This window comes from Ochlerotatus camptorhynchus, unplaced genomic scaffold (genome assembly GCF_037179485.1).
Source record: "Ochlerotatus camptorhynchus isolate MF236.1 unplaced genomic scaffold, CSIRO-AGI_Acam_v1.1 ptg000223l, whole genome shotgun sequence".
Lineage (NCBI taxonomy): Eukaryota > Metazoa > Arthropoda > Insecta > Diptera > Culicidae > Ochlerotatus > Ochlerotatus camptorhynchus.
This window is the reverse complement of record NW_027040713.1, coordinates 158,482-183,149: the sequence shown is the minus strand read 5'-3', so window position 1 is coordinate 183,149 and position 24,668 is coordinate 158,482. Positions and strand designations below refer to the sequence as shown.

Below are 24,668 nucleotides of genomic sequence, written 5' to 3'. Positions count from 1 at the left end.
AAAATGTGTTTTTAATGAAAATGTAAAAATCGTGTAGTATTAAAAAAAAAACCATAACTTTTTTATGAGCTTCAATGAGGCTTAAAACGAAAATTTTCAAAAATGTACTTTTTGAGAAATTAACTTTTTTAATAATAAATATATTCTTTTTCATTGATACAAACGAATTTTTTTACAGTGTATATTTTTTACACAATTGCCAAAATAATATCTACAACTTTGCTCTAGACCCCAAATCAATCGAACAAAGCGTTTCGGCAATATATATTTTTAAACTCATTATTACTATTTTTACACAGGCCCTTTTCAAAAAGTAGTCGTAATTCAATATGAAAAACTGAGAGCACAAAATGGCGCCTTTACTAAAAGGAACAACTGTGCAAAGTTTCAGCGTAATTGGAAATGATCGGTCAGGATCGATTTGCGAACCTTCGTGGAATGCCTCTGCAGCAAATATTACATAAATGTCAAAATACTATGTACCCAGCCTAAAGTTTGCAGTAATTCATGTAAATCTCTAAGCCTCGTCTCCCCCGATTGAAAAGTGCTACTCTGGTCAGAACACCGTACACTACTCGATTGTGCTATCGGTCGTAAGTAACACCTGAGCAGTCCAACTACTCTCACCTAGGTATGAAATTTCACTCTTTGCCTCTTTCTCCTTTCAAATATAAGAGACGGTCTCCCTTATTTGATAGTAGCACTAGTGTTTTTGCACTACTCTTAGTTTTTAGTGTTTAATAGGGATCAGGCAGTAGTCATAGCGGGACCGCTTGAAACCCATCTTGACTAGTTCACTGTCAAAGATCATGGAGATTGCTTCAATCCGTACAACATAGTATTTGAATATTTGATGAGAAATCAAAAGCGAATATCAGTATTAGATATTTAAACATTAACATCCGACATTTTTTTAATTTTCTACAAAGTTTCAAATTCTTGTTTCAAATTAGATTATTTTAGAATGTGTCGGGTTTGTCTTACATTCAAGCAGGTGTCATTTAAGCGAATGTTATATGTAGAGTAATTTTAACATTTAAAACCTATTGGGAGTGTCACCACAACGTATCGTCCGCCTTGAATGAATCTAAATAATTCTATAAATAAATCTTATCTTGATGAAGTCGTTTTTTAAATCGATTAATGAGAAAGCTTTTCTTCCTTTATTTAGGAGATTTTTTGCCGTAGGCTAGTTCATCTCCGCATTAATGAGAAAAAACACAACTCTTTAGACCAATTGCTGGAAGCGACGCCGGTAGTGTAGTGGTAAGCGTGATTACCCCTCACCCCAGCAGGCTTGGGTTCAATCCCAGTCGGCGCCGCCGGGATGTACTGAGGCATAACATCTCTGATCACGCCTTCCTAGGGAAATAAAGCCGTTGGTCCCCGGTTCATGAGTTGATGGGTCGATAGGTAGGGTGTGGGAACTGCCTCCCTGGCGTCGGTAGCATTTGTGCTCAGCACGGAACACAAGATCGACGGTAAACAAATCAAGGGAAAAAAAAGAGGTTTAGGAAAGACATGTTGATTGAAAATATATATAAAATTCTTCTTTAGAGCAATTGTTGCCGTCATCGTTGAGGTCGTCGCTGGGATCGGTTGTACCTCATTGGTTACAATATCGCCACTGTGCAAAGTTATCGCTGAGATCGAAACATACTAACAACAAATTGTACGGAAACTTGATCGTAATTGTTTTGTGATATAAGGAGCACGGTTGCCTAGTGGCGACCGATTTTGCGTACTGAGCAGAAGACCGTGGGTTAAAACCTAAGCTCCTTCGCGCTAATGAATCGTTAGGACATCAATCCAGCATATCGTTTACCTAAACGAATCCTGCTGCAATGCCAACCCTTTTATCCAACATATCAGTGATTTCCCGTGGAAGTGAAGAGGATTTCTCGGCTTCAACATATCGGGTATCACGTCAACACATTCCTACCCATTCCTTTTTTGACCTGCGTTTTGATCACCAGTTTTTACACATTGAGGATGAATACTAGGCCCAAGCATTGGTTCTCTGTGTAATTGCAGCTGATCTAGCAATAACAGAGTAGCATCTGCGGGCGGTCATTGATGCTCATGCTGATGCTCTTAAAATGTTGTCCAACATAGTGACAGTCTCTATCTAAAAGTTGTTGAGAAACAAACTGCGGTGATATTATCACCATCGTCTTGTGGAGTAAACAATAACAATTTACCATTCAACTGATAGATCGGTACTGACACATCGGATGACAATTGTCAGTGTAAACATGAGAGATGCGAGCCGTAACTGTTATTCGCATATGGTATTGTATGCAATATTGAATGGAGAAGCTTTAGTGGTCAGCTAGAAGCTTTGCCTCTTGCATACAAACTTGCTAGTAGTATTTGAATGTGTGCTATCTCATATATCAGTGCTAACATTTGAAAACGGCGCAAAAGCCATTTGTAAACAAATGGTTTGTGGGCCCTTTACTCGCTACCCGAAGAACGCCCACGCAAACCAACAGCATCGTCAGGAAGGGGAAAATTTCCCCTACCCGATGTTGCTGTTGTGTCGCGTGGGTGTACTTCAAGTAGTGAGTAAAGGGCCCACAAAGCATTTGTTTACAAATGGCTTTTGCGCCGTTTTCAAATGTTAGCACTGATATATGAGATAGCACACATTCAAATACTACTAGCAAGTTTGTATGCAAGAGGCAAAGCTTCTAGCTGACCACTAAAGCTTCTCCATTCAATATTGCATACAATACCATATGCGAATAACAGTTACGGCTCGCATCTCTCATGTTTACACTGTTAGCACTGATATAGGCAATAGGGAGATAGGGAGTGTGAGAATGTGAAGCAGAAATGAACTATGTAAATAATGAACTATCGATATTGTACCAAGTCTTCGTAAGATAACCTGACGTATTGAGTTTCAATAAAATCAACCTTAAAAACCAAAAGTATTCTCGAAGTGTTTATTGCAATTCTCGAATCACAACAAGGTTATGGGCCCAGTGGTTAACTGAGTGCGACAACGACAACATCCAGTAGGTAACTGGTAGCGACACGAATCAGTGGTTAACTGATCGCCAACAGACGAGCCGGACGACCCAGAAGACGACCGTTGGACCAGCTGAGCGCAGAGGAGGATCGTTATACATGCCGAGCCAGAAGACGACCGTTCGACCAGCCGATCCAGCAGACGACCGTCTGATTTGCGGAAGGATGGCCCCCGGCGGACAAGGAAGTGGTGGCAATGGCGGTTACGAGAGGGGAACTCTCGAACGTGCCTTGCCATACACAGCAGTAGTCCGAGGCGCGGATCGTGCCAATATTTTCGACGGCACTGAGTCCTTGTTTCCCGCTTGGAAATGGCGTGTGGAGCATCACCTAGCAAAGTTGAAGTTATCGAATACGCTGGTGAAAACTCCTGACGAGGAAGACTATTTCGAGCCGACTGAAGGGGCTACTGCGGAGGTGGAAAAAGCGCGAAAGGAGAAGCTGAAGAAACGGCTGGATGATGACATCGAGGCACTCGATGAAATAGTCATGCTTGTAAACAATGATGTCCTGAATAAAATCATTGGCGTGGAATATGCGAAACAAGCCATGGATATATTGGTCAAAACGTACCAGAAGGCGGGTACCGCGGCTATGGTCAGTATGCGGGAAAGATTATTCTCGATGAAGCACCGTAACTTAGACTCACTTCGGAAGATATTTGATGAATACGACGTCATTATCAGAGAGCTGGACAGGATGGGATCGGGAATTTCTCAAGCCGAGAAAATCCATGCTCTCCTGATTGCAGTACCGGACAGGTTCAAACATGTAAAAGGAGCTTTGCTGGTGCTTCCGAATGATGAGCTGTGCAAGAAATCGACAGTAGATATAAAAAGAATGTTCTTGAACGCCGAAGCTGGGGAAGAGAAGAAAGAGGAGAAGAAAAACGTCGCTCTGGCATCGAAGCAGGTTATACGATGTTTCGGATGCAACGAAACTGGGCATTATAAAAACAAATGCCCTTTAATGAAGAAATTCATCGCCAAGGAGAAGGAAAAATGGATGCGTGGTCAACAATCCAATGGGAAAAAGGACAATAAAAAACGCCATGCCATGATGGTGAAGCCGAATGCCCCGCGTAATCGTGCCAAACGCGTGAAATTCGTTGTTGATTCAGGTGCCAGCGATCACATGATCAACGACGAAGACTTGTTGGACGAAGTAAAGGATTTGGAGGAGCCAGTGATTGTCTCAACCGCCAAGACAGGTGAAAATCTTCGGGCAACGAAGATGGGTAAGTTGAGATTGAAGAGCGTTGTTGGCAAAAATTCAATAAAGAGTCTTGAATTGTACAATGTTCTTTTCATTCCTGGACTTGAAGAAAATCTTCTTTCGGTTAGAAAGGCAAGCCAGCATGGGAAAAGGGTCACTTTTACGAATAAAGAGGTTATCTTTGAGTCTGAAGATGAAGTCATTGCTTCAGGAAGTTTCATTGATGGTTTGTTCTACCTTGATTGTATTTGGGATGGAAAGTCCTCAGAAAATGCAACATGTTCTGCACTGATTGGAAAACAGGTGAGTCTTACTACTTGGCATAAGAGACTGGGACACCTGAGTGCTACAGGTTTGGAGAAACTAATGTCAAAAGGGATGGTTGAGGGTATCAATCTATCATATGGAGAACGGAATCAAACAAGTATTTGTGAGGGCTGTCTGGCAGGAAAGCAATCCGCTTTCAAATTTCAGGATATGAAATTGCCAAGATCAAAACGACCATTGGAGTTAATTCACTCAGATGTTTGTGGAAGTATGGAAGAGGAAACGTATGATGGTTACCGCTACTTTGTAACCTTCATTGATGACTATACTCATTTTCTCGTGGTCTACCTCATGAAACACAAATCTGAAGTCTTCGAACGATTCAAGGAGTTTGAAGCTATGGCATCTTCATATTTTCAAGCACGTATTTCTATGCTTAGATGTGATAATGGCGGAGAATACACAAGTACTGAATTCCAAAATCATTGTAAGAAAATCGGAATTCAAATGATGTTCACAGTCCCATACACTCCACAGCAAAATGGAGTAAGTGAACGAATGAATAGATCGTTGATGGAAAAGGTAAGAGCAATGCTTTACGATAGTCAATTGCCTAAAGCAATGTGGGGTGAAGCATTATATACAGCAACATACCTAATCAACAGATCTCCTACGAATGGGATAGAAGAAAACAAAACTCCATATGAAATGTGGTTTAAAAAGAAGCCAAACTTGAAGCATTTGAGAATTTTCGGATGCAGAGCTTTCAAGCAAATCGCCAAGGAAAAACGTCATAAACTAGATCCGAAAACTAAACTATTGATTTTTGTGGGCTACGCAAACAATGGATTTAGATTGTGGAATGCAGATACACGTTCAATTGAAATAGGTAGAAACGTTGTATTCGATGAATCCACGATACTCTCTCATGAAATCGAATCAGAACAACAGGATTTGTTTTTTGTACACAATTGCATAGAAAAGAGAACTATGAAGATCAAAGACAAGATATTGAAGATCAGGTATCAACTTCTGACGAAGAGCAGAGGAATGAAGACAGTACGCTGATTGAAGAAAATCAAGAAGATAACGTTTCAGCAGAAGAATCAGTTGGTGAAACTGATTATGAAAGTACTTATGAAAGTCAAGTCGATGAAAGAGACGATGATGAAGACAAGCAGCCATTAAGACGTAGCAAGAGGGATAGGAAAACTCCACGTTGGTATTCGGAGTACACAGCGAAAACGGCAATAATTCGTAACGAAGATATTCCGCAAAATATTGAAGAGCTGAAAAATCTTTTTGATTGGCCTGAGTGGAAACGTGCACTCCAAGAAGAGCTTGATGCATTGCATCATAATAACACTTGGACAGTGGTAAACTGTGTGCCAGAAGGAGTCAAGCCAATTTATTCGAAATGGATTTTCTCAATGAAAGAAGATGGACGGTATAAAGCACGGTTAGTGGAAAAGGGATGCTCACAACGGCCAGGATTTGACTATAGTGATACATTCGCACCTGGTGCCGAACTGGAAAGCGTTCGTTTAGCTCTTGCACTGGCTAACGAACACAAATTGCTTGTACACCAAATGGACGTCAAAACAGCATTTTTGAATGGGAATCTAGAAGAGGAAATCTTCATGAAACTCCCACCGAAAGAAAACGGACAAAGCCAAATTGTTCGTTTACACAAAAGCTTGTATGGACTTAAACAAGCAGCAGATCTTGGAACAAACGTTTCGATGATGCGATGAGAGAACTAGAATTTGTTCCACTCAAAAATGACTGTTGTATTTACAAATCAAAGTCCAAACGAATCATCCTAATTCTCTATGTAGACGACATTCTTTTAATTGCCAAAAATATAGATGATATATTGTGGATCAAAGAAAAACTTGGAAGGTTATTCCAAATGAAAGATTTGTCTGAGGTAAAACATTTCCTAGGAATGGAAATAAATCGAGATTTTGACAATTAAACCATTGAAATCTCACAAAGTCAGTATGTTGAAAGGCTCCTGGAAAGATTTGGAATGGCCGAGTGTAAACCAGTGGGGACACCATTGGACACTAATACAAAATGGTCGAAATCTGAAGGAAAACTTACTGATCAACCCTACAGAGAATTAGTAGGATGTCTACAATACCTCTCATTGACATCCAGACCGGATATATGCGCTGCAGTGAATGCGTTAAGTAAATATACCAACTGTGCAACCGATTGGCATTGGACAGGGCTAAAACGCATCTTACGGTATTTGAGAGGAACCAGTAACACCAAAATAGTTTACTCTAAACAAGCCAATAGACCAGCCTTAGTAGGATTTGGAGATGCGGATTTTGCGAACGATCCAGACGACAGGAAATCAATATCTGGCTATGCATTTCAACTCTACGGCAATCTTGTTTCGTGGTCAACGAAACGGCAACCAACAATAAGCTTATCAACGAGTGAAGCTGAATTAATAGCATTGTGCGCTGCTACGAAAGAAGGAATGTGGATAACAAAACTTCTGAATGAATTGGACGTAGTTATAACACCATTCATTATTATGGAAGACAGTATACCATGCATCCACATAGCAGAGGAGCCGAGATCACATCAACGAATGAAACACCTGGACATCAAGTATCTCTTCATCCGGGAACTCATCAAGGAAGGAAAGTTGAAGCTACAATTTATCCCGAGCGTAGATCAGCCAGCTGATGCATTCACAAAGGGGTTACCTAAAAATACACATCGAAGGTTATTCGAGCTGTTGAATGTAAAAATTGTGGGGAAGTGTTGAGAAACAAACTGCGGTGATATTATCACCATCGTCTTGTGGAGTAAACATTAAAAATTTACCATTCAACTGATAGATCGGTACTGACACATCGGATGACAATTGTCAGTGTAAACATGAGAGATGCGAGCCGTAACTGTTATTCGCATATGGTATTGTATGCAATATTGAATGGAGAAGCTTTAGTGGTCAGCTAGAAGCTTTGCCTCTTGCATACAAACTTGCTAGTAGTATTTGAATGTGTGCTATCTCATATATAGGCAATAGGGAGATAGGGAGTGTGAGAATGTGAAGCAGAAATGAACTATGTAAATAATGAACTATCGATATTGTACCATGTCTTCGTAAGATAACCTGACGTATTGAGTTTCAATAAAATCAACCTTAAAAACCAAAAGTATTCTCGAAGTGTTTATTGCAATTCTCGAATCACAACAAAAGTTGATATATAACTCCCTTCTTCCCATAAAAATGAAAGTTCAAATTGTCAAAGGGGCAACTCCTAAATGTGTTGCTTTAGTGGGTGAGGAAATCACTCTCCGAAAGTTTTAGCTCATTTGGTTGCAAGATGAACTGGCGCTTTTAGTTTGTATTTTATATGGATATTTTGGTTAAAATGCATGCACCGTTTCACCCTTTCGTTCATAAAAAAAGGTTCTTTATTCTCGATTTAACTCAGATTTTCAAAGTTTAGGTATAGCGAAACACGCTACAAGGTGGGAAAAATTGGTAAAAATATGTTACGTCATTCATGGATGGTCCCCAAGATGGAAATAACAAATTATTTTTGAGTAATTTTCCCAACATTCAATGTTTTCTTTCATTTTTTTCAGGTTGCAAGGTGAACCAGTAAATTTACGCGAACAGCAGGATGCGGTAGAGTTTTTCATGTCTCTTTTTGAAAGTCTAGATGAAGGCCTTAAATCATTGGGCTATTCTCAGTTGATGGGTGCTACACTTGGCGGATGTTTTAGTGATCAGAAAATTTGTCAGGATTGTCCACATCGTTACAGCAAGGAAGAACCATTCAGTGTTTTCAGTGTAGATATTAGAAACCATAGTTCGTTAACCGACTCCTTAGAGCAATATGTGAAGGGAGAAATTCTGGAAGGCGCGGATGCTTACCATTGTGATAAATGTGATAAAAAGGTGATGATTTAAAATTTTCGCTCCACAAATAACTAATGGTTTATCCCTAGGTGGTAACCGTTAAACGGTTGTGCGTGCGGAAGCTGCCACCTGTTCTAGCTTTTCAACTTAAGCGTTTTGAGTATGACTACGAGAGAGTATGTGCGATTAAATATAACGATTATTTTGAATTTCCGCGCTGGTTAGATATGGAACCATATACAGGTAATGTTATCGATAACTTTAATCAATTTATTTCTTTTATCATGAACGAATTAATTCCTTGTATAATAATTGCTTGTTTTGCAGTCTCTGGTCTCGCAAAAATTGAAGGAGAAGTGATAGATGTTGAAGACAATAAATCCGATGAATCCACTGAAACGCGCTATCAACTTACAGGAATTGTGGTGCATAGCGGACAAGCATCTGGTGGACATTATTTTAGCTACATACTTCACAAGTGCGTTATTGTGAATACTTAATTTAAAAAACATTACTAAAACTTTTTTTATTTTTATTCAGAGCTCCAGACGGTTCGGAAAAGTGGTACAAATTTGACGATGGTGAAGTTACAGAGTGCAAAATGAATGAAGATGAAGAATTGAAAGCCCAATGCTTTGGCGGTGACTACATGGGTGAAGTGTACGATAACAATTTGAAGAGAATGCAGTACAGGCGCCAAAAACGATGGTGGAATGCTTACATGCTGTTTTATACTAGATACGATCACACAGCGATCACGTACACAAACTGTGTGGAGCAACTCTCACTGGCTGAAAGTAAATATTGCATACTACCGATGCCTGCAGCCATCGAGCGAAGCGTTAGGTATGTTATAAATCTTTCAGGGTCGATTTCACCTGCGGTTAACTCTTAAACCAGGTTAACCCATATTTTTAAACCTTAAGCTCTTAGTGTTACAATTGAATTAACAAACATCATACATACATTTTTTCAGCGCAAGTAACGTAAGTTCGCCATTTATCCAACTCACTTTTTACTTATTATCCTTATTTTTTTTTAATTAAAGCTCGCAAATTACAAAAAGATGTTGAATGATAGTATTGGTTTTTGTTGTAATAATTTACAGAAATAATGATAATAAGTAGGGTAAAGTTGGGCAAGATGGGTCACGGGGCAATACGAGTGGCTAATACGTTTATTAATTTATTTGTTTGTCAACATCAACATGATCAATGCATTCCCAATGATGGAATGTTTGTTTCATACTAGCAATGGGGCTACATTGAGTTTATTGATGACAATCAAAACTATAAATATATAATGTAGATGATCCATCTTATCCCGTGACCCATCTTGCCCCACCTTATCCTATGAAGTGAACGGTGACCTTATGTTACAAACCAAAATAAAAGATGCGAGTTTGTTTTAATGTTGGCGTTCTCAGATTTCACTTTCGATTTCGCTCTACCACTTTACACGGGGGATATTGGTCTTTTGGCATAATTGATGTTTGGCATAACTATACTGAAATCTCTTTCAGATGCAAACATAACATAAAAAATACCACATACTTGCCCAATATGGACAGCATGATCCGGTTAGATTTATGTCAGGTACGTTTGATGGAAGTTTTTCATTTATTCGACTTCAACGTACCAGTTTTTACGCTTCCACGACGGTTTACTGACCATTATCGTAATTGTTGACTAAATGTGTGTAATTTTATTTATGTATATTTGAATGTTATTCATTAAGACAAAAAAGTTTTTTATCCTTGATTTGTTTTCCGTGCTGAGCACCAATGCTACCGACGCCAGGGAGGCAGATCCCACAGCTCATCACATAGACTGGGGACCAACGGCATTTCGTTTATTTGGCAGGCTCAAATGTTATAAAAATAACTTAGCGGAACCGAGTAACATGGAATACCAATTTTGGTACTCAAAATACAAAAAAAATATAGAAAAGCATTTTATAGAGGTATACCTCGATATAACGTAACTGTCACGTTTGACATCAATCGTCGATGTTTCGCAAATAACAATTCAATCATAAAAATCAACATTGCCAATAGATGGGGGATTATCTCATCAGTCCGATGGTGTTGTTACTTGCTTGATTGAATGATCGTTTGCGAGAAACCGACGAGCGAAATCAAAAGTGACAGTTACGTTATATAGATGTGTACCTGTAATATGATTTTCCTGGGTGGCGATCGAAGCGGTGATCTTCTCCCGTGCACGCAACTTCTTTTTTTCCCGAATTTGTTCCTCATTTTCATTGAACCCGAATCGTGTTCGCTGCTGCTGCTTCTGACCGTCGTTTGCATGCTCTCCGTTACTCTCGTCGGCGTCGGGGTCGTCACGTCCATTTCGTTATTTTCTTTCAACATCTCTAACCCCGTGTCCGTTTCCTCGTCGCTAATGACCAACGACGCACCTTCCACCACTACACCAGCATACGTTTTGTTTTCTCTCACTTTGCTGCTTTCTTATTTCCTTAAGTTGCTTCTCCGGTTCCTTCCGAGCCTTCCGCTTGAGGCAGGAAATCTTCCGGTGTCCGTCCACCTTGCACAGAAAACATTTATCTTTGTTGCCATCATAAAATATATTTCCTTTGCGATTGTAGAAATGTAATAACATGGGGATTTCCTCTTCACATCCATATATATACCATTATACCTCAAAGCACAGATCAGTTGGAAATTTCTCCCGGATGATGCGTTTGATTTTTCCATATTTCCCCAGCACTTTATCCAGCTCGTTGTCGGGTACCTCTGGTGGCAAGTCATACACACGCACATATTGGATGAATTCACCAGCATGCGATATGCGTACCTTGGCCGTCGTTCCATTCGCATAATGAAAGATTAAATCCTCCGAATTGTATGTCAGAGCATGGAGCATCGCTTCCTCTGATTTGAACTTCATGAAGACTCCCCTTTCCTCACCAATGCGATAAACAGCTTCCATTTCAGCCGGATCCGCGTCGAGTGCTTTGGCGAAATTTACAATCTCTTCGATGTTTGGTTTAGCATCCATGGTGGCTGAAGCTAAACTTGATGGTGTTTTTTATTTCACACATCTTGCACCGTAGCAACAAAAGGCACCGAACTGCTAGCAATGAACAAAGAGCAACTATATAATAGCGAGTCTCGAAAACAGGCTATCGCGTGGTTCACACCGAAATAAAAAAAATCTACTGCTGCTGTAGAAAGCTGTGGGACAACTGATCAGAGATGTTATGCCTCACGGCGCCGCTGAGACAAAAAAAAGTGTCAGATTAATTAAATCAAATAATAATAATAACTGTCGAAAGGCTGGAAAGTATCAAAAGGCTGAAAAGTATCGAAAGGCTGATAAGTGTCTAAGTATAAGCTGAAGATGTGATTTCAACCACCAAATTGGTCTAAGAAGTTATGTTTTTGCAAAATTTACATCTACCTTTCTCATTAATCGATTAAAAAATATCAAGATTTAATTTATTTAGATTGGTGGACGATATGTTGTTGAAACACTCAGAACCAGTGAATCGTTTTCATGAACTGAATATTTTGGATTTTCGATTCTATAACATTCCCCAGAAACCAATCCGCCGAAAACCATTCCCCAGAATCTCATTCCCCAGAATGCACCATTCCCCAGAAAAGCATACCGCAGAATGAACCATTCCCCAGCATGTACCATTCCCCAGAAAAGCATGCCATGTATTAGATTGACTATTTTTGTTTATTATATAGTCACTCCTGGAATCTTCTTTCGCGTATATAAAAAGAAGAGAAAAACTTCTTAATGGATCAAGGGGTTTTCCTTTCTTTGAAAATATAAGAAAAGGAGTTGGTTGGAAATGCTAACATGAAGCTTTAGTGTGATAATTTATTAGCTAGAGAATGATCTTTAGAATAGGGTAGGTGGATAGTTGCGTTAGAGTACGGCAGTATGAAAATTGAATAGAAGTTGAAAATGAGCGAAGGGCCATTACTGAGACAGCTTTTAAAGTTAGACACACATCTTTTGCCTAACCCGTACGATGTACGCGGAGACTTGAAGTATGTCTTCAAGTCTACAGGCAAAAAATGTGCGTCCTCCTTTTGCTCATAAACTGACTGCGGCTGTGGAATAGTTCTAGCGACGTTTTCATCACTACCTAAAGCCCCACGTTGCGAGAGCATTTCCAGTCTGTCGCATTAATGACCCTTCGCTCATTTTCACTTCTATTCAATTTTCATAAGGGCCACCCACATAAGATCCGTTTGCGTTGCGTTGACGTAAATTTAACAGTTAGACAATAGATTTAGTTGTCACTTTGCCGCAACGCTTCCGATCCGGATCTAATGTGCGTGGGCCTATACTGCCGTAGTCTAACGGAACTATCCACCTACCCTCTTCTAAAGATCATTCTCTAGCTAATAAATTATCACACTAAAGCTTCATGTTAGCATTTCCAACCAACTCTGAACATCGCTAACTTCGCATATGAAGTAACATAAAAACACTTTGAATGTAAGAAAGGGAAATAATGAATTCTTTTGATATACGATAAAGAAGGGAATATTTTCTGCTTTGAATATGTAAAAGAGAACATCATTAATTCGTAAAATATATGATAAAGAAGGGAATATTCCCTTCTTTTAATATAAAAGGAAATTATATAATCAATAGTTTTTCACAAGGGATTCGGGGTAATGCCCATTCGGGATAATAACGTGTGGAATAATGTTATAAATATGTAATCGGTAGTTCAACGTTCCATGCACCGATTTTTTATTCCATCACGAGAATAAAACTTCAACTCAGGTCGAACAATTCTTCGATAAGGTTTAACAGTAGACCCTTTGACGTTTTAAATGATGAACGAAGTGCTCGAAAACTTGCAGGTTGTCATTTTCTATAGAGTTACAAAATGGTTTGGAATTGATAAATACATAGTTTCATAAAAGTAAACGCAGTGTATTATCAATAGTAAACAAAAATAAAAGTGAAAATTACTAATGTCATCATCTTTTCTGGGGAATGGTGCATTCTGGGGAATGGTGCATTCTGGGGAATGGTGCATTCTGGGGAATGGTGCATTCTGGGGAATGGTGCATTCTGGGGAATGGTGCATTCTGGGGAATGGTTTTCTAAGGAATGTTATAGAATCGGATTTTCACATGTGCATCACATTCGTTGTAGTTTCTCAAATGTTCATTCAACGATTGCTGATTAATCTTCAATCGACATGCACGGAGCTTTCGGTCCTTCTCTACGAGCTTCTATTCAACACTGATTGAAGTCGCTCCTCTGTTCGTTTTGGAAGCATTGCATTCCTCTCTGTATAGGTAGCTGTTTTGCTTTGTGCTTTGCAGCCAACCAAACTCAAACCCATACCGATATAACTTGAATAGTTGATGTAAAGGTTTCTGAAATGTTAATGCCCATCTAAAAAAGTTACAGCTTATTGAAATTTTTTGAAGAGTTAAAATACTTTTGTCCGATATTGCATTCATTGCTTTTACATTTTCAGTTTCAAATCAGATTTAATCATTGAAGTAATTATATATATAAAGTGAAACAAAAACATCTGCTAAACTTTCATGTGTTAAAACCAGTGCACCAGTTCGCTGCACACGGTGCGGTTCTGATTTTCCAGTACCGGTGTTCTATGTTCACAAGGATGATGTTTTGAATTCAAGAACCGATCCGGTACTGTTGTGTGTTTATGTGCGTGGTGCGCATTATTCAGAATTGCCAGTGATGGCAGATAACTAAACAGAAATTGTATTTGATGAAAAATATTATGCAGTGTCAAGTCGAAATAGCGGTTTTTTTATAAAGAAAAACTGTGAATTCAAATGTGAATGTATTACGCAATGTGGGTATTTCCAGAATCGGTGTGACGTGGAGATCGAAAATCGTCAACCAACGCCACCTTGAAATCCAATATAGCGGCTTCCGGTTATAGAAAAAAAAAATTAAACACCTGTCAAATACCTTTCAAAATGGGTATTTCCGGAATCAGGGTGACGTCTTGAGACCGGAAATCAATGTCTGCCGCCATTTTGAAATCCAAGATGGCGGCTTCTGGTTAGATTAAAACTGGGAAATAATGCCAAATATCCTCCAATATGGGTATTTTTGGAATCGAATGACTTATATATACCAGAAATCAATGTCTGACGCCATTTTTAAATCCAAGATGGCGGCTTCCGGTTATATAAAAACATTAAAAGCTGGGAAATAATGCCAAATATCCTTCAATATGGGTATTTTTGGAATCTGGATGACGCATATATACCGGAAAACAATGTCTGACGCCATTTTTAAATCCAAGATGGTGGCTTCTGGTTACATAAAAACTGGGAAATAATGCCAAATATCCTTCAATATGGGTATTTTTGGAATCTGGATGACGTATAAATACCGGAAATCAAGGTCTGACGCCATTTTAAAATCCAAGATGGCGGCTTCCCTTTATAGATAAACTGGGAAATAATGCCAAATATCCTTCAATATGGGTATTTTTGGAATCAGGATGACGTCTTGAGACCGGAAATCAATGTCTGACGCCATTTTGAAATCCAAGATGGCGGCTTCTGGTTACATAAAAACTGGGAAATAATGCCAAATATCCTTCAATATGGGTATTTTTGGAATCTGGATGACGTATAAATACCGGAAATCAAGGTCTGACGCCATTTTAAAATCCAAGATGGCGGCTTCCCTTTATAGAAAAACTGGGAAATAATGCCAAATATCCTTCAATATGGGTATTTTTGGAATCAGGATGACGTCTTGAGACCGGAAATCAATGTCTGACGCCATTTTGAAATCCAAGATGGCGGCTTCTGGTTAGATTTAAACTGGGAAATAATGCCAAATATACTTCACTATGCGTATTTTTGAAATCAGGATGACGTATATATACCGGAAATCAATGTCTCACGCCATTTTTAAATCCAAGATGGCGGCTTTCTTTTATAAAAAGAACTGGGAAATAATGCCAAATATCCTTCAATAAGGGTATTTTTGGAAATCAAGGTCTGACGCCATTTTAAAATCAAAGATGGTGGCTTCCGGTTATAGAAAAACTGGGAAATAATGCCAAATATCCTTCGATATGGGTATTTTTGGAATCAGGATGACGTATATATACCGGAAATCAATGTCTGACGCCATTTTGAAATCCAATATGGCGGCTTCCGGTTTTAGAAAAACTGGGAAATAATGCCAAATATCCTTCACTATGGGTATTTTTGGAATCAGGATGACGTATACATACCCGAAATCAATGTCTGACGCCATTTTGAAATTCAAAATGGCGGCTTCCAGTTGTAGAAAAACTGGGAAATAATGCCAAATATCCTTCAATATGGGTATTTTTGGAATCGGGATGACGTATAAAGACCGGAAATCAATGTCAGAGCCCTCTTGAAATGCAAGATGGTGGCTTCTGGTTGTAGGAAAACTTCAATCATGGCGAAAATATGATGTTATATTAGTTGCTGAAAAGGACAAAAATTTTATTAATACAGTACATGAACTGACATTACGCTGCTTTTACTGCATTTGTTTATTTTTGTGGCCATAAAAATTACTTGAAATGTTCTACATGATTGAAGTGCATTCTATTCATTTATTTATTTATTTATTTCGTCAAGCAAAGTTGACTACATACACTGACAACTCTTGGATGCAATATTAAAATTTATTTTTTGCTGTGCATGCATCCCACAACCAAGTCACTGGTATCACATGTTTTAAAAAATTCAGTGTAAACAATTCCTATAAATGTAATAAGATTAATTATTGCGGATTTCGCACCAAAGTAGACTGCTGCGGTAAAAATATTTCCTCAAAATTCATGCTCTAAAAAATAAAAGTTAAAATTATCAAAGTTCTATTGATTCAAAATTGAGGGATAATTTTTAGCGCAAGGGTGTTCTTTGGTGCAAAATGGGCAATACAGATTATCGAAAATAAAAGATTTTTAAAAACATGTAGGCTTCAAAATTATCCAGATAGGCATTGTTAATATAATTATCCGGATAGACCTATCCAGTGGATATAAATAAACGTAGTGTATCCCTATGCACATTTTTTTCCTCCGGATAATATTCAAGATAAAATTATCCGGATAGTGTCCGGAGTACTCCGAACAGGTTATGTTTAGAATAGGCATGTTTGATAGCAAATATGTAATCATCAATATGGGTATATTAGGAATCAGGATGATGTCTAGAGGCCGGAAGTTTATATCGGACACCATTTTGAAATCCTAGATGGCAGCTTGCAATTTACTAAAAATTGGGAAATATTGTTAAATACCCATCATTTTTGGTATTTTTTGAATCGGGATGATATCCAGAAGCCTAAAATTGATGGTGGCTTCCGTAATAATAAAAAGTGGGAAATAATCTACAATATGGGTATTTTCGGGGGTGACCGGTAGATGCCAAAAATCGATGTCCGACGCAATTTTGGAATTCAAGTTGGAAGCCATTGGTTTCAAAATGTGTCAAATACCCTACAATATAGGTATTTTCGGATAAGCGTTTAGATTTTTTACCGAGAAATTTCTGTTTGTTAGCGAAGACCTCAGCAAAATTCCCGTTTTTAGCTCAATCTCGGCAAGTTTTCACTGAGATCCAGCAAAATAAAATGCTGATCTACTCGATGGTGCTAATATCGTCAAAAAATCTAAGTGTGTAGGAGACGACGTATAGAGGCTGAAAATCGATGTCCAACATCTTATTGGATTCCAAGATGGCAGGCATTGGCTTTTAAAAACTTGTGAAATACCTTACAATATGGGTATTATCACCTCGGAAATAACGCGTGTAGGCCGAATATCGATGTACAACGCCAATTTTGAATGCAAGATGGTGACCACCTGTTTTAGAAAAAGTGTAAAATATTATACGATATGGTCGGCATCGGGATTCCATAATGGCTTCGGACTGCAATTTTCGGCATCTACACGTCGTCCCTATTTCAAAAATACCCATATTGTAGGTTTTTTGCCACTTTTTTTAACCCAATGGCCACCATATTAGATTCCAAAACGGCAACGGACATTTATTTTCGGCATCTACACGTCTTCTTGGTTCCGAAAATACCTAAATTGTAGGGTATTTGACTCATATTGAAGGGAATTTGCTAGTATTTCCCAGTTGTACTACAACCGGAAGCCGCCATCTTGAATTTCAAGATGGTGCCAGACATTGATTTCCGGTCTTTATACGTCATCACGATTCCAAAAATACCCATATTGAAGGGTATTTGCTAGTATTTCCCAGTTTTTCTACAACCAGAAGCCGCCATCTTGGATTTCAAGATAGCGTCAGACATTGATTTGTGGTCTTTATATGTCATCCCGATTCCAAAAATACCCATATTGAAGAATATTTGACATTATTTTCCAGTTTTTCTATAACCGGAAGCCGCCATCTTGGATTTCAAGATGCCGTCAGAAATTGATTTCCGGTCTTTATGTCATTCAGATTTCAAAAACACCCATATTGAAGGGTATTTGCTAGTATTTCCCAGTTTTTCTACAACCGGAAGCTGCCATATTGGATTTCAAAATGGCGTCAGACATTGATTTCCGGTCTTTATACGTCATCCTGATTCCAAAAATACCCATATTGAAGGATATTTGGCATTATTTTCCAGTTTTTCTATAACCGGAAGCCGCCATCTTGGATTTCAAGATGCCGTCAGACATTGATTTTCGGTCTTTATACGTCATACCGATACCAAAACTACCCAGTTTTTATACAACCGGAAGCCGCCATATTGGATTTAAAGATGGCGTCAGACATTGATTTTCGGTCTTTATACGTCATCCCGATACCGAAACTACCCATATTGAAGGATATTTGACATTATTTCCCAGTTTTTAAATAACCAGAAGCCACCATCTTGGATTTCAAAATGGCGTCAGACATTGATTCTGGTCTTTATACGTCATCTCGATAACAAAAATACTCATATTGAAGGATATTTGACATTATTTCCCATTTTTTATACAACCGGAAGCCGCCATATTGGATTTCAAGATGGCGCCAGACATTGATTTTCGGTCTTTATACGTCATCCTGATTCCAAAAATACCCATATTGAAGGATATTTGGCATTATTTTCCAGTTTTTCTATAACCGGAAGCCGCCATCTTGGATTTCAGGATGCCGTCAGACATTGATTTCGGGTATGTATACGTCATCTTGATTCCAGAAATACCCATATCGAAGGGTATTTGACAGGATTTCTCAGTTTATCTGCAACAGGATGCCGCCTTCTGGATTTCAAGAAGGTATCGGTTATCGATTTTCAGACTATAGGCGTTACGCGTGACTCCAAAAATACCCTATCGAAGGGTATTTGTCAGACTTCAAAATGATTTCTAGTTCCTTCGCTACCAATATTGTCTATCAAAATATTTGGCAATTGAAATAATAACTGTCGCTTGGTACAAATATTTTACTCGCCTTTTTGGGAGCACTGCTATTTAATTCTTGCCAATGTTCCGAACCAAGAACGGTTTACCCGGTTTTGATAACATATAATTGAACCCTGCACACGGTTTATATCTCGTGTACCAAAACCAAAACCAAATCATCAAATCGAAAACCGGCACACGGTTTTGATTTAGAACACACTGGTACACTAAAACTCAACCGAACCAGGGTACACGCTTACATAAACACAGGAGTATTTTTTGAACACGAACCAGCACACGGTGCGCACCGGTTGGTTCAGTTGCCCATCACTGGTTAAAACAAATATCATCGATTGGAACATGTTGCACGAAATTTCATTAATCCCTTATTATGAAAACAAGGATCTGGTCAGTCTTGAATAATACAGGTATACCTCGATATAACGTAATTGTCACTTTTGACTTCCATCATCGATATCTCATAAATAACAATTCAATTATTTAAATTGGCATGACCCATAGATGAAGGATTGTGTCATATCTCTGATGGTGTTATTGATTTGCTTAATTTAATGATTGTTAGCTAGAAATCAACGATGGAAGTCAAAAGTGACAGTTACGTTATATCGAGGTATACCTATATACTAATTCTATGGTGAATTTCTAGAGTTTCTAGGAAAGTTTACAGTGCCGATCGATATAACTTTGTTCCCTTATTATGAATTGAGAATATGGCCAGGATATGGCTAATTTACCTCAAAATATCAATTCCTTATTAAATTCGCTTTGCTCTTGATTCTGATTCTGAACAACATATGGTTTCGTATACGTATATGGTGTCTTTACACCATATATACTTAGTGCTATCAATTTCCAGTAGCAACGGCGCCGGTGGTGTAGTGGTAAGCGTGATTACCTCTCACCCCAGCAGGCCTGGGTTCAATCCCAGTCGGCGCCGCCGGGATGTTCTGAGGCATAACATCTCTGATCACGCCTTCCTTCGGATGGGAAGTAAAGCCGTTGGTCCCCGGTTCATGAGTTGATGGGTCGATAGGTAGGGTCCAGGTGTGGGAGCTGCCTTCCTGGCACGTCGGTAGCATTGGTGCTCAGCACGGAAAACAAGATCGACGGAAAAAACAAACCAAAGGAAAAAAAAAAAATCCAGTAGTATCGTAAAACGGGGTAACATTGATAGTTTTTTAAAGTATATTCTAAATATTTTTTACAGCAATGACTGTTTTTCAAATTTTATATTTCTAAAACAAGTACTGAGGATCCAAGAGTTAGTTCGTTAGTTATATGTTGAACGAAAATTAAAGCATTTGCACTATTGTTTTAATTTTGTAATAGAACTTCAGTATTTTTATTTGGGGTTACTCTGATAATGCTTGATGAATGTGGAAACAAATTAGTGAAACTCAAACAATTTAGTTATTTAAATATGAAACTTTGAATGAGTATATAATCAGAAAACTTCATAAGCAATAACAATACAACATTGTATTTGTGATGGCTGTTTCGGAAATACATTTCATAAGTGATGGTTTGAGTGCTTTTTCAAAAAAGCGAAAAACACGAAAACGGTTTTTTAATATTTTTGTAAAATATGTAACATATACTGTATAAAAACTACATACGATATCAACGGAAATACCTTAAGCTACAATATGGAACCAGGGGCCTCCCTTAGCTCAGTTGGTAAGGGCGCAGCTACAAAGCAAGACCATGCTGGAGGTGGTTGGGTTCGATTCCCGGTCCGGTCTAGGAATTTTTCGGGTTGGAATTTTTCTCGACTTCCCTGGGCATAGAAGTATGATTGGACTTGCCACACAATTATACCAATGCAAAAATGGTACAGGCATCGAAAGCTCTCAATTAATAACTGTGGAAGTGCATCTATAGAGCACTAAGTTGAGAGCACGCATTAAGCAAATATGCGATATGCAATAAGCTTGAAATGCGAAGAAGAAGAAGAAGACAATATGGAACCAATGTTTCTTATTTGGAAAAAGCGCAGCGAGTAATTTTATTCTTTATATTATACTATCAAAGTTACCCGCATTATCAAAGATACCCCGTTTTACGGTATACGTAAAGGAAGATTAGCCGATTTTAACAGCAAACGGAATGTTATTATTACTGATGGCTTCCAAATTTATTTACCTTTCCATACGTACCGTAAGATTTGATAAAGAGAAACCAATCGTTGAGATATTGTCAAAAGTCTAACACTGCTTCTTGACGCCAAACTCGGCCTACGGATTCTTAACTCGGCCTAATTCAATTGCAACGCCATTGAAACGCCAATGAATTCACTTCGGCCTATCGGATGAAGATAAAAATTGATTCGGTCGGAGCGCTTCTTTTGTTTTTGGGAATAATGGGTGCAAACCTTCATATCACGCGTTCTCATTGACTTCGTTCCGTAGCTTATTAACTAAAGTATCGTAACAAACGCATAATTGACTTGTTACCTCTGAAATCAAGGATTTATTTGAAGTTTTCTGCTCGACAGGCCCAAAATGGGCGATTAGGCCGAAGAAGTTCTCTACCCTACCTAGCTACGGATGAACTGAAAACTCATCAAAGATCTGTAAGAGAAATTATAAACCTCATGTGCATGGAGTTAGTTTGATTCCAAGTGCTTAGAGTTTTTAGAAATTTTAATTTTTTCAACTAAGACCACCTTTGCCCCACCTTTCTCTACTAGCCTATGCTATACAGTCTCAAATTATCGAATCCGTTAAACAAGTTTTTGTTTAAAATCAATAGTATTTTAATTATAAAAGAGAGAGAAGGATTAGTAATTTCCATTTAATTCCACTACCTTATTTGCTTATCCTTGGCAGATACACGTATTTCGTCTACAATGTGCAGACTTCTTCAGTGTCTTGTACTTATACTCGAGTATTAGTACAAGACACTGAAGAAAAGTCTGCACATTGTAGACGAAATACGCGTATCAATTACATTATCTGTTGTTGGCAAAAGTTATCCTATTACATACTTTAAAACATGACATTTTTGGTGTAAATTCAGAAATAAAAAAAAATAGATTGTCTCTAACATTTTTCCGTCACCGATAGGTCAAATAATCTGTTTTTATTTATCTTCTTTTTTACAGGACACAGAACATACGATTTTTACATGCAAAAAGTTTGTTTTCAGTGGAATTTTTCACGTTCATCAAAAAGCTAGTTAGTCTACCACAAATACAAAGAAGTGATAAAATGGAAAAACTGGTAAGTAACATATTAAATTACATTCTGCAGTGTAGTGTGAATGGAGATCATCCTTTGACACTCAACATCGTTCTGGTAACTGAAAGCATTATTCCAACTTTCATTTGTTTTCTTTCGTCGTCTTTTGTCAACTGTCAAAAATAGGTTGTCCGCTAATCTATTTTTGACAGTGGCCAAAAGTTGTCTAGACTGTAACGGTAAGTTGTAATTTACAAATTTATTCAAGGTTCCTTTCAGTTACGGGAAGTAAAGTGTATTCCTTTAAGCAAAATCAATTGTGCTAGAAACCACCATAATTCAGCGCTCCATATTATTTCGCGTACTTAGCTAAAAAAAATAGTGAATGTCACTAATGCCCGTACTCAATATAAAAACAAGGATTTTTTTTTATCAAGTTATCAATAGCAATAACAAAAAATATTTGACCCTTATGAACATGAACTGAAGTTATCCACCTGTCGTGAGAATTACAATTTCGACAAAAGTTTGTGAATCCAGGACGAATTGTCATGTATGCACTGCACCCTTTTTTGTGCGGTTTTTAACATGTTTTTACGCAACTTCTCAAAATACCACGGTTTTTTTTAATGCGATACATATACAAGGTTGTGGTAATGTTATTCTGTAAGTGGACAATTAGCTCAGAATTATCTCTTTACTAGGTGCTAATGCATGTGAACTTCCTCAATATTCTGCATATCAGCATCTAGAATGTTGCCTATAGCAAAGTTCTTCAGGAGATTAGTATTGGTATTTTGATATGAGGATTGCATGTAGATACCGGAAATCATTGCCTGGAATCCAATATGACGGAAATGTGTCTGAACCATACAATATGAATCTTTTTTTGGAACAGAAATTATTTATTGACGTCTGTAACCGATGTCCAATTATATTTTGGAATCCCACACCCATCAAAGTACCCCCCATCGCAAAACTCAGTCATGCCATGGCTACACTCAAAAAATTTATCACATATCTAATGGATGTAATTTATGTGAATTTCACATAGCTTTCTTGTGATCACATAGCTGCAAATCCTATCACAAAATCACATGAATAATATGTGGTCGATGACATTCATATGAAATATCATATTAAATTAATGTGATCGCATAAATGTTATGTGAAATTCAGATGAACTCCATTAATTTTGATTATGGATGAATATCATGTGCGTTTCCAATGAAAGCTACATGAAAACTATTTTCGGTGTATGATGTTTGTCTGTACACCGTAAGAAAAATAAATACTCATAATTAAGTTTAAAAAAAAAACTCACCGTTGGGTTCTATCGTTTGAGGTCTACCGTTAAGTGAATCAGAAAAGCGGCGATGGGTCAAATTTACTCATCTATTGAGCGATAATAGATGAACTCAAATTTAAGTTAATTTTCTGTTAATCATCGTTTAGCTCAAAACGTAGTGTTTGTCATTATTGATTGAATTAGTACTTTCCGTAGTTGTTTAAAATGTACATGTTAGTAAATTGTATTGCGTAAAGTAATTTACGAAGAATATCCTGAAATATTTATCGATACATTCCGTTTAACTAAAACACGCTGCGATTCTAAGTAAAACAGAACTCAATTTTCAGTTAATAGTACTCAACCGTTATGTTTTCACCGTTGGGTACTTTTAACTTAATTTTGGATGAAAATCATAGCAACCTGCCCTGCCATCGACGCTGTCATTTGTTTGTGATCCATCGCCTCCGTTCCTGCTCAATTAGTCCTGGCATTAGTCTTCGTTAGAGTTTTGTACATATCCCGCATAAACATAAGAAACGCCTAATCACCAATTCAGGATATCATCCCAACTCTCTGCGGTATGGTCGTACCATCTATGATATCGTTTGTGTATGGTATCCGTAGGGGTTTAGTGACAAAAAAAGTTGCAACGAAAACCGGTTAGGTGCTGGTACGTTGGGTATTTTTCACCTTTTCCATTCGATTGATCGTTAGGTAATTTTTACTCAATGGATTCTTCAACAAGATTACCCAAAATTGAGTTTTCTTGTTTAACTTAATTTTACCTAGCCCCACTGAAGCCACGAGTTGAGTGAAAGGAACTTATTTTGGGTACTTTTTTCTTACCGTTACCTATTCCTCACCCCCGCCTACTGTTCACCAAAACAGTAGACCGGGTGATTGTACTACTTAGGTACGAATGTTTTTTAATTGTAATCAGTCCAGGATTTTTGTTCATTCCGTCTCGCACGCTGAGCCGGTCAAGTCGCATCGGTCTCGTTGTACGACACTAGTATTTGAGTTTTTGAGTTTTTCCCCACGCGAGGGTTTTTTCTCGCCAAAGTTAGTTGGCATAGTGTTAAGACAACTAGTGCGCGAGTGAGGAAGCCGTTAGTCATACGCCGAGTGCTTTGATTACGGTCCAGCTTTATCTCATCATCATCGCATCATCACATCATCCCATTGATAGCAACAACGAAAGCACGTTAAATTGCCTACCGAGGCGACCGAGGCATACCAGCTATCAGGTTATCGACCCAACAGCCGTTGAGGCAAACAATAACCTCGCACCAGTCATCTGCCGCCTCAGTGTAATAGGTTTACCGTGTCGCTTTGTTTTCACCAGTATCGCATCTCCCCGCAT

General features: G+C 38.2%; 1 protein-coding gene across 1 annotated transcript in view; it reads left to right on the top strand.

Annotated features, from left to right (window-relative positions):
- LOC135703928 (probable ubiquitin carboxyl-terminal hydrolase FAF) overlaps positions 1-24,668 on the top strand; it is a gene marked incomplete at its 5' end in the record, with an annotated part of 221,182 nt that overhangs the window by 55,986 nt on the left and 140,528 nt on the right. The window contains 5 exons of the mRNA XM_065225294.1: positions 8,137-8,452; positions 8,503-8,656; positions 8,741-8,891; positions 8,954-9,259; positions 21,939-22,056. Coding sequence (XP_065081366.1) covers positions 8,137-8,452; positions 8,503-8,656; positions 8,741-8,891; positions 8,954-9,259; positions 21,939-22,056 — 1,045 coding nt within the window. The remainder of the gene's footprint in view (positions 1-8,136; positions 8,453-8,502; positions 8,657-8,740; positions 8,892-8,953; positions 9,260-21,938; positions 22,057-24,668) is intronic.